The sequence below is a fragment of the Nicotiana tabacum genome, chromosome 16, assembly GCF_000715075.1.
Source record: "Nicotiana tabacum cultivar K326 chromosome 16, ASM71507v2, whole genome shotgun sequence".
NCBI classification, from domain to species: Eukaryota; Viridiplantae; Streptophyta; class Magnoliopsida; order Solanales; family Solanaceae; genus Nicotiana; species Nicotiana tabacum.
Genome location: NC_134095.1, coordinates 40,649,245 through 40,666,118, shown reverse-complemented (window position 1 = coordinate 40,666,118; position 16,874 = coordinate 40,649,245). Strand labels below are relative to the sequence as shown.

General features: G+C 37.5%; 1 protein-coding gene across 4 annotated transcripts; it reads right to left on the bottom strand.

Moving 5' to 3' along the window:
* Nucleotides 1-118: 118 nt before the first annotated feature.
* Nucleotides 119-10,282, bottom strand: LOC107803857 (uncharacterized). Of its 4 annotated transcripts, none has more exons than XM_075232750.1 (6): nucleotides 10,123-10,282; nucleotides 8,907-8,953; nucleotides 1,968-2,057; nucleotides 1,709-1,848; nucleotides 1,440-1,625; nucleotides 119-896 (listed from the first exon to the last, which is right to left on the bottom strand). In XM_075232750.1, exons 2-6 carry the CDS (start codon nucleotides 8,941-8,943, stop codon nucleotides 525-527), a joined length of 825 nt encoding a protein of 274 aa, XP_075088851.1. In that variant the 5' UTR covers nucleotides 8,944-8,953; nucleotides 10,123-10,282; the 3' UTR covers nucleotides 119-524. The 4 variants fall into 4 exon arrangements, with proteins under 4 accessions (XP_075088851.1, XP_075088853.1, XP_075088852.1 ...); XM_075232752.1 differs by having other exon boundaries at nucleotides 1,440-1,628; nucleotides 1,968-2,118; nucleotides 8,887-8,953; nucleotides 10,123-10,264; XM_075232751.1 differs by having other exon boundaries at nucleotides 1,440-1,628; nucleotides 1,968-2,118; nucleotides 10,123-10,264.
* Nucleotides 10,283-16,874: the final 6,592 nt, after the last annotated feature.

The window sequence follows — 16,874 nt, the reverse complement described above, 5'->3', positions numbered from 1 at the left end:
ATACCATGCAACCAGCAACAACACAGGAGACTTTAAACTAACTACTAAGTCTACTCTCAGTTTTTTCCCCCTTTCCGGAGAACTATCCTGCAATACTTTTTAACTAGACAGTGGAGAATCAGAGTCATCAGTGACCTAGTTGGATTGAGTAAAAGAATGTTAGTGGACTAAAATTAGTAAAAAGAAAAACGACAATAAATTACAAGAACAGATTTCCTAACTCGAGTCTCAGGTCACTAGAGAAGAAATTAACCCCATCAATATGCCCACCCTGAGTATCACTTTCATGACCATGTAGCCAATAAACATCCAAAACGGGTGTTTATGGGTTTGTATAACACCCCTTAAACCCTGCAGCAACATTTGCTGATGATAATATTCCCTAATGGCATCCACCCAGGGTAAGGACAAACATAAAATCTAAATAGAGGAAACTTAGGCCACAGATACACACTTCTTTTGACAAGAATGCCACAGCCTCTTTTCCACATCCCAACTGCCAGTATCTCCTGGACGGTATGCTCTCAGTATTCTTTCATACTATCTGGTTTTCTCTTTGCTTGCATTGCAAGACGAGCATCTCTCTCCCGCTCATATTCTCGATAATCAGCACGCTCTAAGAAAGATACCCTGTCTAGATACTGATTGGAACTCTTCTTGTAAGCATCCAGCTCATCTTCCATGCCTTTATTTTCTTCTTTGAACCCCTCCCAGTCTTTCTTTGTCTTATCAAGTACACTGAGTTTCTGCTTCTTTTTTATTTGTTCAAGGATAATATCAACAGGAGAAGCAGACGCTACAGGGCCTTTGCCTTTATCAGATGCTTCTGCAGAGTTGGCATCGACATATTTTTTCACTTCAACTTTTTCACCAGCAAAATCCAGTACTTCAGTGATCTGTAAAATTAGACTAGGTATAAAGAATGTGCAAGGAAAACGCAGCAACAACAAATCTGAGAAGCATATGCACATCTTAAGAGTGATAAATATTAATCTAAGGTTCTCCATCAAGTGGTTCAGACGACCAACTGCTCGCAACCATTCTCAAAAATTTCCTCAACCCTTTCCTTCTCTTCTGGTGCCTGGCATTGTATTGATGATAACTATCAAACTTAAAGATTAAACAAACAAAAATGACAACAGTTTCTTTCTTTCAATTTTTCTTTGGGGTTGGGGAGTGGGATAAGTTACTTAAATAACAACGGTATCAAGCATTCTTGCTCTTTGAGAAAAGAAGAAGAGGTCCATAAGCAAGTTTTGCATTCTCCACAGGTTATGTCATGTAGAAAGAAAGTAAATCCGTATCCATGTACAGCCAAAAAAAGCTCTAGCACCTGGCGCTCTAAGAGTGTATCACCACATTTGGAACCAAGTCTTCAGCTACAAAAATGAAAAGCTAGTAGTGCGCAATAATATCATGAGCAAGCAAGCTAGACCTACCACTTTACCCCGGCCTGAAGAGGCAGCAGCAGTGGCAGCTTCCTTTACTGCAGAGAGAGCAGCAGCAGCAATCTTCTTTGCCTCCTCGCTAGTTTCATTTTGAGTAGGCCTAGGACACTTCTCAGGCGTGCTTCTTTCAGGCTCTGATGTCTGCTTTTGGGACAATCCCAGTACTGTCATCCAATTCTGCTGAGATTGTTACACCACAAGTCCGAAATAAAAACGTGGGCATATCTCATACAATTGTAAAGTAGAGGTCTTATACTCACAGAAGACGACGATTTTGATGATTTCTTTGAGGAAGTTCTATTTGATGCTGAAGTAGGCTTGTTTATTATGGAGTACAGGGTCCTCGCAGACACTCCTTTATTCATTTGCTGCCAAACAGCATCCACCCGAGCTTTCCTTTCTGAAATAAAAGCATAATGGTGAAAACATTGTTCTTGTGATCTTGGTCTCTTGGCTAAACCATAATGAAAATAATTGGGGGATAATATCATGAATGACAGGAGCATCGACGTCTCCTACCGATTTCTTCGGGCTGCATTTGCATGTTAGGAACACATGCAGCATCTTGTTTGGACATGGTTTGGAACCCATCAACATTCTCTAAATTATCTGAGTCATGAAGCAAAGACATTTTCTCCAGATGTCAGCAGAAAGAACGAGAGAGCTCGACCTAGGGCATAATCAGTGACTTCAATATCTAATAACAAGTATAGTATCAAGAGACACAGTAATGCTTGCATTATAATTAGAAGCAACATGTAAATAAAACCTAATGCAGAATCAGCCAGAAAAGAGTTGGAGAACAGACATAGAAAGGTGCTAGGAGAGTGGGGAACAAGATAGAAACTTCATTTAAGTGTTAAGGGGGATAGATGCATAATTACTGTTACGCAACGCCTTCCTGATGTTCTTTGGAAAGGCAACGTAAGGCTAAGCAATCGATGTCAGTGCGGTTGTTGTCCGCCAATGAGGTCCCCTCCGCACGCTAGACTAGATTGTCAGTGCCGTGCGGGAAAACCAATGTCACGAGCAATTGCGGAAGCTGAGAGAGAATTGGGTTTTGAATGATGATGATGATTTTATTGATGACTGAAATGCTGATTACAAAAGATGCGGTGTCGAGGGGGAGAGACACCAGTACAGAAAATTGCTTGCTTGGAAATGTTTGATTGTTTGGTCCCCCTTAATAATGCTTAAAAAAAAATAAACCAACATTACATGACTAGTCCTAACAAAGCTGTAGAAGCACGCTCAATGAAAATGATGCAAACTAGCCTATAATTACAATGAAAAGGACTTAGTTTATTACAAGGTAGAACTAAGTCCGATGGCAACAACTTTGTCTTGCGGGTCAGGGTCTGCGTGCGCGTTGCTGTGGGCGCGCGTGACACTTGCTGTGTTGGCCTGAGGCTGGGCGCTGGTGCTTGGCATCGGGGTCTGTGCGCGAGGCGCTGCTGGAATGGGCCTGCAGTTGGGCGCTGGCGAGGCATCAGGATCTGCGCACGCGGCATTGTCAGGGCGCGCGGCGCTGTTGTCATTGGCCAGCCCTTGGGCGCCGGCGAGAGGCATCGGTGGGGCGACAGAGGCGCATACGCGCTTGTCACTTGGCGCAGCCAAGACTACGGGGCCGACCATGGCGCTAGGCATTGTGAGGCTTGCTAGGCCGCCATGGGGCGCGGCCAGGGGTCATGGGGCGTGTCTGGAAAGCGGCCCATGACATTCTCCCCCACCTGAGTTGGCGCCGTCCTCGGAGCCTTATGATGATGATGATGATGCTTCTGGTGGTTGTTGGATGGGAGGTCTGCGCCACTCTGTTCTGTGAGCTTGCTGTTGTAGCGACGCAATGATTTCATGCGGCTGACATGGAAGACTGGATGGATCTTCCACCAGGATGGAGTTTTCACCTGGTATGTGGACTTCCCAATGCGTTTTTCAATGGGCAGGGGCCCGATGTATTTTTGTTGCAGGCGAGGGTCATGGGTCCTCTCTGCAAACAAGTACCGCTTTGGGATGCATAGCATTACTTTGTCCCCTGTTTGATGTTGGGCAAAGCAAAGATTTTGTTCAGTGAATCTTTTTGCCCGCTCTTGGGCTTTGACGAGATAGCTCCGCACTATCCCCATGTTGCGCTCCCATTCGCTCGAGAAGTTGGCAGCTCGAGGAGATTTCGGCATGGTTGATGCATTCACCGTTTGCGGGAGAAGCGATTGCTGTCCGGTAACAATTTCAAAAGGGCTTTTGTTTGTATGATGGCTCTTTTGAGAATTGAAACACAGTTGAGCAGCATCCAGGAGCTTCACCCAATGCTTTTGTGATCCGGTTGCAAAGTTGCGGAGATATTCCTCCAGCATGTCATCGAACCGGTCTGTCTGGCCATCCGATGGTGGATGGATGTCTGAGTTGTGACTCAATGTTGACCCAAAGCACCTGAAGAGATGGGTCCAAAAGTTGCTAGTCCAAATGTCTTTGGGCAGGCCCCAATGTTTGACAATGTGCGAGAAGAAGAGTCGAGTTGTATCTTCTGCTGATACGTTTTGCGGGGCTGCTATGAAGGTTGCATAGTTTGAAAATTGATCTATGACAACCATGATGGATGCAAGATTACCGACTTGGGGCAATCCCGTGATGAATATGAGGGAAACACTTTCCCATGGTCTCTGTGGGACATGTAATGGCTGCGAGGGTCCTTTCTGTGATGAGTGATCCGACTTGTCCTTGTGGCATGGCTGACAAGTCTTCACACGCTGAGGAGCGTCACCAATCTCTTGAGGCCGATGACATGATGTCTGATTGTTGCTGCGAAGGGTAGCCGGAACCAGGGGTTCATGTCTGTTGACTACCTTCTCCAACTGCATGGCCGAGATGTTTTCAGCGGCCATCTTTATGGGAAAGCATGGTATGGTGCAGGGCTTGGCCCCATTTCCTCCCATCATCAGGAGCATGTTGGCATATGGTACCGGTATGGTGTTGGTTTGCCTCATGAACTCCAAACCCACTATGATGTCGAAGTCATCTATGATTGCGATGCGCAGGTCGATGCTTCCTTTGTATGGGCCAAGTTTCACTGGGACATTTGTAGTTGTTCCACCCAATGTCTGGGATGGTGAGTTGATAGCCTTGACGCGGCCTTTGCTCTTTTGCACCACAAAACCCAGGCGCTCTACTTGAGTTGACGACAAGTAGTTGTGGGTGGCACCCGTGTCTATCAATGCGTGAAGGGGCTTGCCGTTCACTTTCAATTCGACGAACATTAGGGTCCTCGCTTGTTTAGGAGGTCTCTCGTCCATCTTTTCCTTCCCTTTCTTGGTGATTGGGACTGAGATTTTCTTAGGAGGACATGCACTGGTCGCTAAGGCATGCCTACCTGGTCTTCTTCTGATGTGTCTGATGCGTCTGACTCATCCTTGACAGTCTGATGAGCATTGACCTTTATGTTTGGGCATTCATTGTTCCAATGTGCCCCACCGCAATGACGCCATTCTGAGGGAGGCTTTCTCCCCTGATTGTTGTTGATGGATGCAGCACTGTTGCTGCTGGAGGGAGGAGTCTTAGTTTTGGATGCACTCCGATCTCCCCCACTTTTGCTTGGGCCACCATTGCTGGGATGGTTCCCGTTGAATCCCCCTCGGCTGGGGCCTGTCGTTCTGAGTTCCCAAATGATAATCGCCAAGGCATTCTGCAGCTTGAATGGCCTTGGGCAGGGTGTCTACCCGTTGTCTCTGTAGTTCCATACGGGAATGAGGTTTCAAACCTTCTATGAATGCGAAGAGTTTGTCTTTGTCCCCCATGTCGCGTATGTTTAGCATGAGTGCGGAGAATTTCGCGCACGTACTCCCGCACTGATTTGGTGCGGCGGAGTTCCCGTAGCTTTCTCCTTGCATTGTATTCCACATTTTCGGGGAAGAACTGCAGGGGTATGGCTACCTTCAATTCATCCCATGTCTGGAGAGTATCTTCACCGGCCTTGATGGCTTCGTATTTGACCCGCCACCAAAGTTTGGCATCGCCCTGAACATATATGGCAGCAGTCGCTACCTTTTTGGATTCTTCCAAATGGCCCACGGCATCGAAGTATTGTTCGATGTCGAAGATGAAGTTTTCCACTTCTTTAGCATCCCGGGATCCGTCGTATGGCTTTGGCTCCGGTATCTTAAGCTTTTGTGGAATGGGGGTGAGGTTTGCTGCACCCCTGATGTGGTTGTCACCTCCTCGAAGTAGGCTCTGTAGGGCAGCATTGACAACATTGAGCTTGCCTGTCAAGTCGTCTATGGTTTGCTGCATGGCAGTTAGTCTGTCTGCCTCTTGTTGCCGATGGGCTAACTCGTCGGCACGCTCCTGTTGGAGGTCCTCAAATTTGCCATGAATATTGGCAGTTTCGATGGCTGCCGTTTGTCGGTCATCGTCAGAGTCACGACTGATGTTTGCAATGTCATTTTCTGCCTGCCGCATTCGGCGGTCTAGGTCATCCAATCTTTGCACTAGGTTGTTGTTTAGATCAGGCACCGTATTCACGATGGGTCGTAATCGGTCAACCGTCTCTTCTAGGGATGCTAGACGCTCCCCATGATTCACCATGGTCAGAAATGGTGATGATGGCAAATGTGTTCCCTCGTCCGATGTCGAGCCTAGGCTCTGATACCAACTGTTACGCAACGCCTTCCTGATGTTCTTTGGAAAGGCAACGTAAGGCTAAGCAACCGATGTTAGTGCGGTTGCTGTCCGCCAATGAGGTCCCCTCCGCACGCTAGACTAGATTGTCAGTGTCGTGCGGGAAAACCAATGTCACGAGCAATTGCGGAAGCTGAGAGAGAATTGGGTTTTGAATGATGATGATGATTTTATTGATGACTGAAATGTTGATTACAAAAGATGCGGTGTCGAGGGGGAGAGACACCAGTACATAAAATTGCTTGCTTGGAAATGTTTGATTGTTTGGTCCCCCTTAATAATGCTTAAAAAAAATAAACCAACATTACATGACTAGTCCTAATAAAGCTGTAGAAGCACGCTCAATGAAAATGATGCAAACTAGCCTATAATTACAATGAAAAGGACTTAGTTTATTACAATGTAGAACTAAGTCCGATGGCAGCAACTTTGTCTTGCGGGTCAGGGTCTGCGCGCGCGTTGCCGTGGGCGCTCGCGACACTTGCTGTGTTGGCCTGAGGCTGGGCGTTGGTGCTTGGCATCAGGGTCTGTGCGCGAGGCGCTGCTGGAATGGGCCTGCAGCCGGGTGCTGGCGAGGCATCAGGATCTGCGCGCGCGACATTGTCAGGGCGCGCGGCGCTGTTGTCATTGGCCAGCCCTTGGGCGCCGGCGAGAGGCATCGGTGGGGCGACAGAGGCGCATGCGCGCTTGTCACTTGCCGCAGCCAAGACCACGGGGCCGACCATAGCGCTAGGCATTGTGAGGCTTGCTAAGCCGCCATGGGGCGCGGCCAAGGGGTCATGGGGCGTGTCTGGAAAGCAGCCCATGACATTACATATGCAGGAGACTTTTCCATTAATGTCCTTTTTTACAATTTCGCATTTCACTTTGTGGAAAAAGGACAAGGTTAAAGTTGTTATTCCAGGAGAGAAGGAGACTTCACAGGATGGCATATGGTCTTCCTTGCCCACACCAAGGATTGGAGGTGAATCAAAACAACCAAAGCGAATTTCACGCAACAAGCTTATGCACGGATGTGGATAAGCACGCGCACATACTAATAAGAAAAAGGTTATTGCTTTATATATACATGTATGGGTATCATTTCTAATAATATTACTGCATGTTCATCTAGAATTTTCCATGTAAAACTAATTCTTGTGGTAATGAACAGAAAAAAAAGTGGTTAGATTAGAGAATAAAGGAGCTAAAACAATCAATTTACTTAAAGTAGACTAACACTAAACCATGCGAATCTGCTTATTCATAATTTCCTCTTCCCCATTCCAGTTCTTTTTTATGTTTTGTCTGATATTAATTAGTTGACACAGCATCTCTGCGGGATGCCTGTTGATTAATCACCAAGAATGGTGGATGCAGTTATCTCAATAACTTGTTCATTCTATTACAAGATTATGAAACCATGCCACATGATTTAAACAAGACAAACTGAAATGTCATTTCTCACTATTTACTGTTAATATCCTTTCTGGCCCATTTTTTTAATTACTTAATAAGACCTACAGACTGGTGTTTTCTGTTATTAACAGTTTAATGAATGAGAAGCTTATTTCGCCCATATCAAAGTTGAGTCTACCATAGCTCCACAGTCAGTTCCCCCTGGGAAACTTGAAAAACATGTGGCATGCTCTATTGACAATTTTGTCGATGAAAGGCAAAGACTAGGTGTTAATCCTGTACTAGGTGATAAAACTTCCTCAAAAAGTAAGACAAAATCCTTATGATTTATAGGCAAAATCCATTACAGTCCTATGGATGTAACTGGGGTAAGAGGGCAGTATTACAGCAATGAGGAAGTATGGATTATGGTTATCATGACATGAAATAGTGATAACTGTTCTTGGTTAACAACACATGCTTATCCTATTCATGGAACATTCAACCTACATTAAGTGTACTGTAATTGTACTCATTTCAAGTTTATTTTTCCTTTTTGCTTCAACAAGACAGATGACCACTTAGATTTTATAAATTTCTTCTTTCTTTAGTTTGCTTCAAGAAGATATGATGATCACACAGACTAGCTGCTACATACTGCATTACTTACAGCAGATAGTAACATTAACCTGCTCCTCTGATTAAGATTCGACCCAAAAGAACAAACGAGTTTTTCAGAACAGTAGGAAACAATAAAAAATAAAATGGATGACACGACATAGACTTATGAACATAACTGTTATATTTCCATTAATATCTTTTTACTTTGTCAAGAGGTTAAGCGCCTGACAAACAAACATAAGCCATCTTTGACTTTAAAGTCCCATTGGACCATACACAAATGCTGCACTGGGCATCTGAAATAGTAGAGGGCTGATTAGGTTAGACACCAGGACTAAACAGATTACACGGAAAGAATATCTTCAGAACAGTACGTTTAGGATTTAGCTACATATATCCACACCGATTGTCTGAAGCTTCCTCCCATTCCCAATGCCAACAACAAAATCTCCAAATTTCATCTTTTTGCAAAGATTTAATTTTAAGTTAAGACATGATAAGAGCATAATTTCACAAGAATCAACATAAGCCTTAACATCTTATGCAAAAGCAGGTCAGCTTGTTTTCAATGTGAGACCATTAAAACAACCAAATTCAATTGACCAATTGCATATGCAGTTTAGCATTTCAAATAAAATAATGAAATGCTAGCAGAGGAGATAGACAAGAAATGAAACTCGAGAATTATGTAAATTCTAAAGAGGAAATGCCAAAGGTTATGTCCTTGTTAGAGAATAATTGATAGAATTGACAAGAGGGAAAGGACAGGTACATTAAATAAAAGAATTTTACTTTGAACAAGCTGGGCTTCCGCAGTCAATTCAGCCATATTGCTTAACCTGTTCAATCAATTCATAAACCATAAGAACAGCATCAAATTACCTTTCACGGCAAAAATTGAAATGGAAAGAGGAAGGGGGAGAGAAGTGTAATAGGAGAAAACACATGTTCAAGTAAAAAAGAGTATATCTTCACCGAAAAAAGTAAAACCAAATTCCCAGTGGGAAATACTGATAGTCTCAGGCAATTCGTTAAGGCATGAATAACATAAACAACCTAAACTGCACTATTTTCATAATGATAAATCCCTTTCGGAATATTTTAAGGGACTTCACACACCAAACTTGATATGACAGGAATATAGAATAAGATCATAGCAAGTTAAGTGGTTAAAAACAAAAAACAACTAAATACAAACAAAGATTTTCCCAGTAAGACAAACATCACAATTCAGCCACTTCAAAATAAATATACCTATAGGTGAACATTGGTTACAGTCATCAACTGCAGGTTGAATTTAACACAATAAGAGACATGAATGACAACGATTTTTACCTTTTACCTTTTACCTTGGTAGAGGTTAATGGTGTATTGACGTTGGACTAGACCTCCTAAGATGGGTTAACTTCACTTACTAAACCCCCTTTACAGATGGGGAAGGAAGAAACTGTGGGCAGTTGGTGCTTAGATATCAGCATTCGGTGTTCAAAGGCAGGGGACTTCAACAGGGGCACCAAACTAAAGTAAAATGTAGCACTCAAGATATCAAGTTTACATCACACTAATCGAGTGAACAACCACTTCAACAAAGCAAGATAGTGTAATTTCCAGTAAATAGCACATGAAAAGCCCAGCAGGCTACAGAATTTCAGCAGAAAGATACAGCAAAATTCAGCATAAAAAACATAAATTCAATTTTTTTTCGAGCACAATAAACTTTACTACTATCTATTAAGCCCAATACCAAGATCAGAGCTTTATTGATATTACAAGCCATAAAAATCATACCAATGCAAATGTTGTTTTAGTTTTACATGTACAGATTGCAAATGGTAATAAAATTCTTTTATTTACCAGAAAGAAAAAGAAGTCATACCAATGCAGGAACAGTCGAACAGAAACCCTAAGATTTATTTCAAAGCGATAAAAAAAAGGGATTGAAGCCGAAAAGCTGAAAATAAACAAAACCAATGGAGGCAAAAGAGAAAATTCATTCAAGAGATCTTACGCGATAAGCTTTGACAGCGAAAAGAAACCTCGAAGCAGTACTGTAGCTTTTGAACTGGCCGACTTCCACCCGATTTTTGTATATATAAAGCTCCTGTGGATCGAAAGGTCTGGCGAACCGAACAGGGATCCAGTGACCAAACCGGTTTGTATCACACCAACGGTCAACAGATATTATTTTTTTCGCGCACGGGAAAAACTTATCTTGAGCAGAGGTCCAGCCCATTAGTATTTGGCCTTTTGTTATCAAAGCCCATACTCACTTGCCAGGTGATGGGCCTGATGGCCTTTGTGTTTACAATAAACCGGAAATTTTCAGGGGATTTGCATTTATACCCAGTTTTTGGGTCACCTTTTAACTTATATTTGTTTTGTAAAAAAAATTGCAAGCGTAACCACTTTTCGGGCAATTTCAGACATACGGGCCTGAAGTTTGAACTTCAGAATGTTTTGCCTGAAGTGTAGCTTTATCAAAGCAAAATTTCAGATATTTTTTGCTGAAGTTTGGTCTGACTTGCAAAGGCAATCACGCAAACTTTATTTTATAGTGCAATGGCAAACTTCAGTTCAATAAAATTACAGCATATTTTGGATGAAGTTTTTGTTTTGTAATTGCTGAACTTCAGCATTCTAGGAGCTGAAGTTTCTTTTGTATTTGCTAAACTTCAGCATTCCAGGAGCTGAAATTTTTGTTTATATTTGCTGAACTTCAGCATTCCAGGAGCTCTTATAATAAGGTTATGCATCCACAAGAATATCAATAGTTTAGTTCAATATGCAAAAAAAAAAAGGGGGCAGATTATAAAGAATGATAACATGTTATAGATGAAGACAATAAACACTAATATTTTCCACCCAAAGATTCCAATATTTGGTCACTATTTGAGAGCAAGCCATTTCAATGGTATTATGCCTGTGGGTTGTATTATAGGTAGGTAAAGAGGAGAATTTTTGAGTTAAAAATTCATAAACAGTAGTATTGTTGAACATTGACAGTATTGTAATTACGGGACATAGCAGCACCAACAGCAGCAAAAAGTTTATCCCTATGAACTGAAGTTTCATAGCAGCACCAACAGCAGCAAAAGAAAGAAGAAGGAGGAGGAGTAGGAGGAGAAGAAGAAAACGAAGGAGGAGGAGGAGGAGGAGGAGGAGGAGGAGAAAGAGGGCTGAAGTTGTTTAAAAAATGGGTACAAGTTAAAACTTTATTAAAAATAGGTATAGGTTAAATGGACGTGCAATTTTTACAAATTTTTATGTGTCACCCAATTTTGCATCACCCATTGAATGTGTACCCACTTTTTTAAAAAAAAATATTTAACTATTACCCAATATTTAGATAACTTCAGATCGATACACTTTCCTCTTCTTCTTTACTATTGTTTTCATCTTCCTTCTTCTTCTTCTTAGTTGCAAAATGGATTTGTTAAATTTGTTATTGTTTTGGAATTTTGATGATTGAGATTTATTCTTTCTGATATTTGAAAGTTACGTTTCAAATTTGAGCTCATTTGAAATAGATTTTGGCATTAAATCGTGTATTAGATTATTGAAATTCGAATAACAAGTTTAAGTTTCAGAATTTACGATTCAAAATCTGAAGTTGCATTCAATAGATTGAACTACTTAAGATTCGAATTTCTAAAGTTGGATTTGAAAGGTAGAACAACTTCAAATTTGATTTTTGAAGTTGAATTGAAAGAATTGAACTGCTTCATATTCGAATTTCTGAAGTTGCATTTGAAAGATAGAAGAAGTTCATATTTAATTTCTGAAGTTGTATTGAAGAGATTGAACTACTTCAGATTCAAGGGAGTACACTTTGCAAAAAAAAATTATAATACGGATATAACTTCAATGATGGGCCCAAAAACGAATATATATAAAAATACCCCACGATAAACATTCCAAAAATCTTAGAAAGGGAAAAAGACTAGATTTAAAATTAAATTAAAGAATGATAAGAGTTACAAATTGTGAATCTAGCAAGTTGTGCACATCATGACAATCTTTGATGTTTTGCTTTTTAAAAAACTCAAATCAAGAAATAAAAAAACATCAGAAAATAATTAGGAACCTAACTCTTATCTCATCTACACTATAGTACGTATATCTTTGTCAATTAGTTAATGGACACATTAGTAATTAGAGAATCTCTCCAGTTGGTCGGGTTTTTCACTATTGTTTTTTCTTGCACCTATATATTGATAATAATGATTTCAATGGCTAATGCATAAATTATTCTCTTCTTTGATACCCGCGCAGTTCGTATCTATCCCCAAATCTTTGCCGATTAGATTTCTCTGATCACATTAATGAATAATGATTAATTGATTATATTCTAGCTAATTTGAACTCTAGGAGTCCATTTATTTTAGTTGATTGAACACAACTTGGTCATGAATCTTTGACTCTAACTAGAATTAGAAATTATTTATTCATGCCTAATCTCTTCAGTGTACAAGCACTCATGATTTTTGTTGTTGCTTATATTCACCGGATTGACTCGATATATTCTTTAATGCACGAAGGGTGTTGCCGTGCCAATTGATTTGAATCAAATATATATATATATATATATATATATATATATATATATTAAAAGCACGAAGGCCCTATCGAAATGTCGTTCACCTTTTTTACCCTTCGTAAGTGTATTATATGTTGGATATAATTGTAAATGTAATAACTATTTTCTTCAAATCCATCTTAGTTTAGGACTCAAATTCTTCAATGTTTACTGATCGAATTAGGCTTATCCTTTCGTTTCTTTCAAAATAAATAAAAAAAACTAATTATCGGCTAATTCAAATTCCATTATCTATTTGGTCTTAGTTTAGGACACGTCCCTTTGGATCAATTTGGGATTCAAATTCCATTGTTTATTTGGTATTAGTTTAGGACTCAAATTCTTCAAAGCTTACTGACCGAATTAGGCTTCTCCTTTCGTTCTTCAGATTGGAATCAATATCGTATTACGATTATCCTTTCCGTTTTTACTCTTTGTTTTGGAATCAATTTAGGTTTCTAAAATTTTACAACTATAAAAGAAAATATTATTCTACATTCTTTGTCATAAACTGACGTCCCCATAGTGTATTGCTTGTCACTCCGGTAAATTTCTATCTTGTACTATATTCTTGAAGTTATGTAATAATTCAACTATATGTCTCATATATGATCATTGGTTTATGTCTCATGTATGATCATTGGTTTAAAGTCACTTATAAATGTTATACAGGTTGTTTGGATCGTTGCATTCATCACATAAATTTGTTAGGTATTCTAACCTATATCAACTTTATATTTTATTAATTTAAAGTTTTTATCACTCTATAGTTGATATACAATTTTAATTACTAATTATTATGCCACACTCTATGGTCGATATATAATTTTAATTACTAATTGTTATGCTAGCTGAAGTTGCTCATATTATCTCACAAAATCAAATTTATTACCTCGTCTAATTGAAATTTTACTTACTAATTATTATGCCACATTCTATGATTGATATATAATTTTAATTACTAATTGTTATGCCAACTGAAGTTGCTCATATTTTCTCACAAAATTAAATTTATTACCTCTTCTAATTGACTATAATATACATATCACAATTTTAAAATTGTGTTCTTAAAGAATAGCCCTTGACAATTGACGTCGTTGAATCTACCCAAAGTTTTGACAATTTTCATTGGTTCAGGTAAACAATTGTCCTTATTAAATGCACGAAGGCTTTTAGCGAACTGTCATCCGCCTTTTTTACCCTTTTAAAATAGAGTTCACGTTAAATAAAATAGTCATTTGACTTGAAATTTTGAAATCAACTAAAATTTAAGTTGTTAAATATTTTCTTATTTGAATTATTTGATTTAAGATGTCCTAATATATTTAGAACTTTTGAGGTTTACTATAATTATCCAACTTTGACTTTTTCTACATCTTTTAACGAAGAAAATCGTATCTTAGACTAAACTAATAGTTAGGCATTTGTATTCCAACTTTAATTCTCAAATTTGCTTAAGAAGGAAAATATCTATTTTTGTTGTGAGAAACTTTAATTTGGTTGCTTATCAAGCAATAAAAGAAAAAAAGAGCCTTTAAAACTTCTCTTCCTTTCTGATTACCAAAAGATGGCAAAAATAAAAATATCCTAAACATAAATAAAAAATTATCTTTTCAAGAGGGAATGAATTATCCTCAAAGTATTTAGCAATTTTTGATTTAAATAAAAAGACATATACTGAGTGTAATTATAATTTTGTATAATATGAAATATACCTATTCCGAGTAAAAAAAATCCAAACAAGGTAAAAGAAAAATAAAACGCTCCTAAATTACTAACGTAAATAAAAGAAAAATAAAAACATGCATTCCTAAAATTCATACATAAATAAATGAGAAAAATATGTTTTCAAAAAATAATTAGATTTTGTTCAATTCCTAAAATTGAAGCTAAATAAAAGAAAAATATATATGTTTTCGACAAGTAATCTAAAATTGAAGCTAAATAAAGAAATATATATATGTTTTTGACAAGTAATCGAATTGTAAATAAAGAGTAAAATAATTTATTAAAAAAGAAATTCTAATTAACTACTTTTGTTATGGGAATTTGTGAGAACATTGCTCCTTATAATCAAACAAAAACTTATGAGTCTTTTCTTAACCCTTTTGTATTTACGTTTTAAATTTTTAAGATATTATATTTTTTTTTTTACTTGCTATTAGGGCTTTCTTCACCTTTTTTAGTCGAGAGTCTATCGAAAATAGTTTCTCTGCCTTTCTAGGGTAGGGGCAAGGTTGCGTATATCATACCCTCCCCAGATCTTACTTGTGGAATTATACTGGATGATGGTTATTGTTGTTGTTGTTATATTTTTTTCTTTGAATACAACCTAATTTCTTCTTAAAAAGTGTCAAGGTTCATGTTAATTTGAGGTAAGAAATGAATCATCCTTACTTTTTTATAAAATTATATTTAACGCTAATTTGTCACTAAAACAAAGAATATTATAACTCATGTAATTATTTATGGATGAACATATCCTTTAGCGTTGACAGATCCTCTTATCCTTCAATCATGTACTGTTTCTTTAACAGCGTGTTTGGATGGTTGTTACACATCGTTTCATAATATATCGTATTATATTGTATTGTACTGTATCGTTTAATGAATACAATATTTGGATAGATTGTATCGTTTGCCGTTATTTTATGATATCATGAAGAATAAATTTGTAATATTATAAAGAAAAATTATGATACGGGGTAAATTTACTATATAAAAAGGTAGGGTAAATGATAAAATTAAATAATTTAATAATAGTAAAGGTGAGATGAGAGAAAAAGACAAGATAATGACGCAACCACACCAAATCGGTCGTTACATAAAGTGGCACATTCCGTCGTTACGTAACGACGGATTTAACGATACGATACAATAAAATTTAAGTAACAACCAAAATAAATATCATATTTAAAGTAATAATACGATATGATACGATACAATTGGTAACGACCATCCAAACAAGCTGTAAAACATAATACATACTCCCTCTGCCCTTATTTATATGACAGTATTCGAATTTTGATAATCAAACGAGTTTTTTTTTTGTTGTAATTTTTATATGCCTTCTAAATATTTAGTTTTTAAATAATGTGACTATAGTACTTTTAAAGTAGTTTTTAGATATGTAAATTTAAAGAATCTATCAATATCAATTATTTTTAAAATCTTTTTATTTTTATTTTTATTTTTATTTATGTTAGGCAAGATACAACAACATAACATATTTTTATCTTATTTAACAAGATATTATAATTATAACTGTTATATAACTAATTCAACTAAATTCATCATCTTTGTATGTTAAGAAGATATTGTTTCAATATATGCAATAATTTATTTTTCTTATATATATTTTATATTGATTGTCGCGAAACATACGTGCAACGCACGTACACTAAAGCTAGTTATATTAAAAGCACGAAGGCCCTTAGCGAAATGTCGTTCGCCTTTTTTATCCTTTAAAAATAAAGTTTATAATAGATAAAACGGTCATTTAGTTAATCATCTAATATTTAAGACTTTAAAATCAATTAAAATTTTAATTATTAAATCTTTTCGTATTAGGACTTTAAAATCTATGAAGATTTTTTGCTTTAATAAATTCTTTCTTTGTTTAAATTGTATAACATAACTATAATACCTACATATTACCCGATCTTTTCTCAATAAATTCTTTCTTTATTTAAATTGTATAACATAACTATAATACCTACATATTACCCGATCTTTTCTCTTTTCATGATATTACGGGTAACTAATATATACAACTCCACATTATCTAGGGAAAAATGCTATTTTTAGAGGTTCTTAATTATATGTTTCTCTCCGGTGCCAACCAAAGAATTTTCATTCGTCATATCTTTTTATTTTATAGGCAGCTGGCCTTTGTAGCATCGATAATATTTTACTTCTAAACTTTTGAATCCCAAAAAATTAAAATTTAAAATAGTTCATCAATTTGTTAACAAAATTAAGAAGGACAATAAGATATCTATAACAATATACAATTCAACATAAATTTTCAAGTAAAACTATTATCTATCTGTACTATATTAAAAACACGAAGGTCCTTAGAGAAATATTATTTGCCTATTTTGACCTTTAAAAATAGATTTCACACAAGACAAAATTGTCATTTTTTTTTAAATTTTTAGGACTTTAAAATCAACTAATTTTTT

Bases quoted from the DNA above. Each gene is read 5' to 3' on its own strand.
- LOC107803857 (XM_075232750.1), bottom strand. From the start codon at position 8,943: ATGGCTGAATTGACTGCGGAAGCCCAGCTTGTTCAAA. The intron at 2,058-8,906 runs GTAAAATTCTTT...TTCATGACTCAG, and splicing joins GGAAGCCCAGCTTGTTCAAA to ATAATTTAGAGAATGTTGAT. The intron at 1,849-1,967 runs GTAGGAGACGTC...CTTTTATTTCAG, and splicing joins AATGCAGCCCGAAGAAATCG to AAAGGAAAGCTCGGGTGGAT.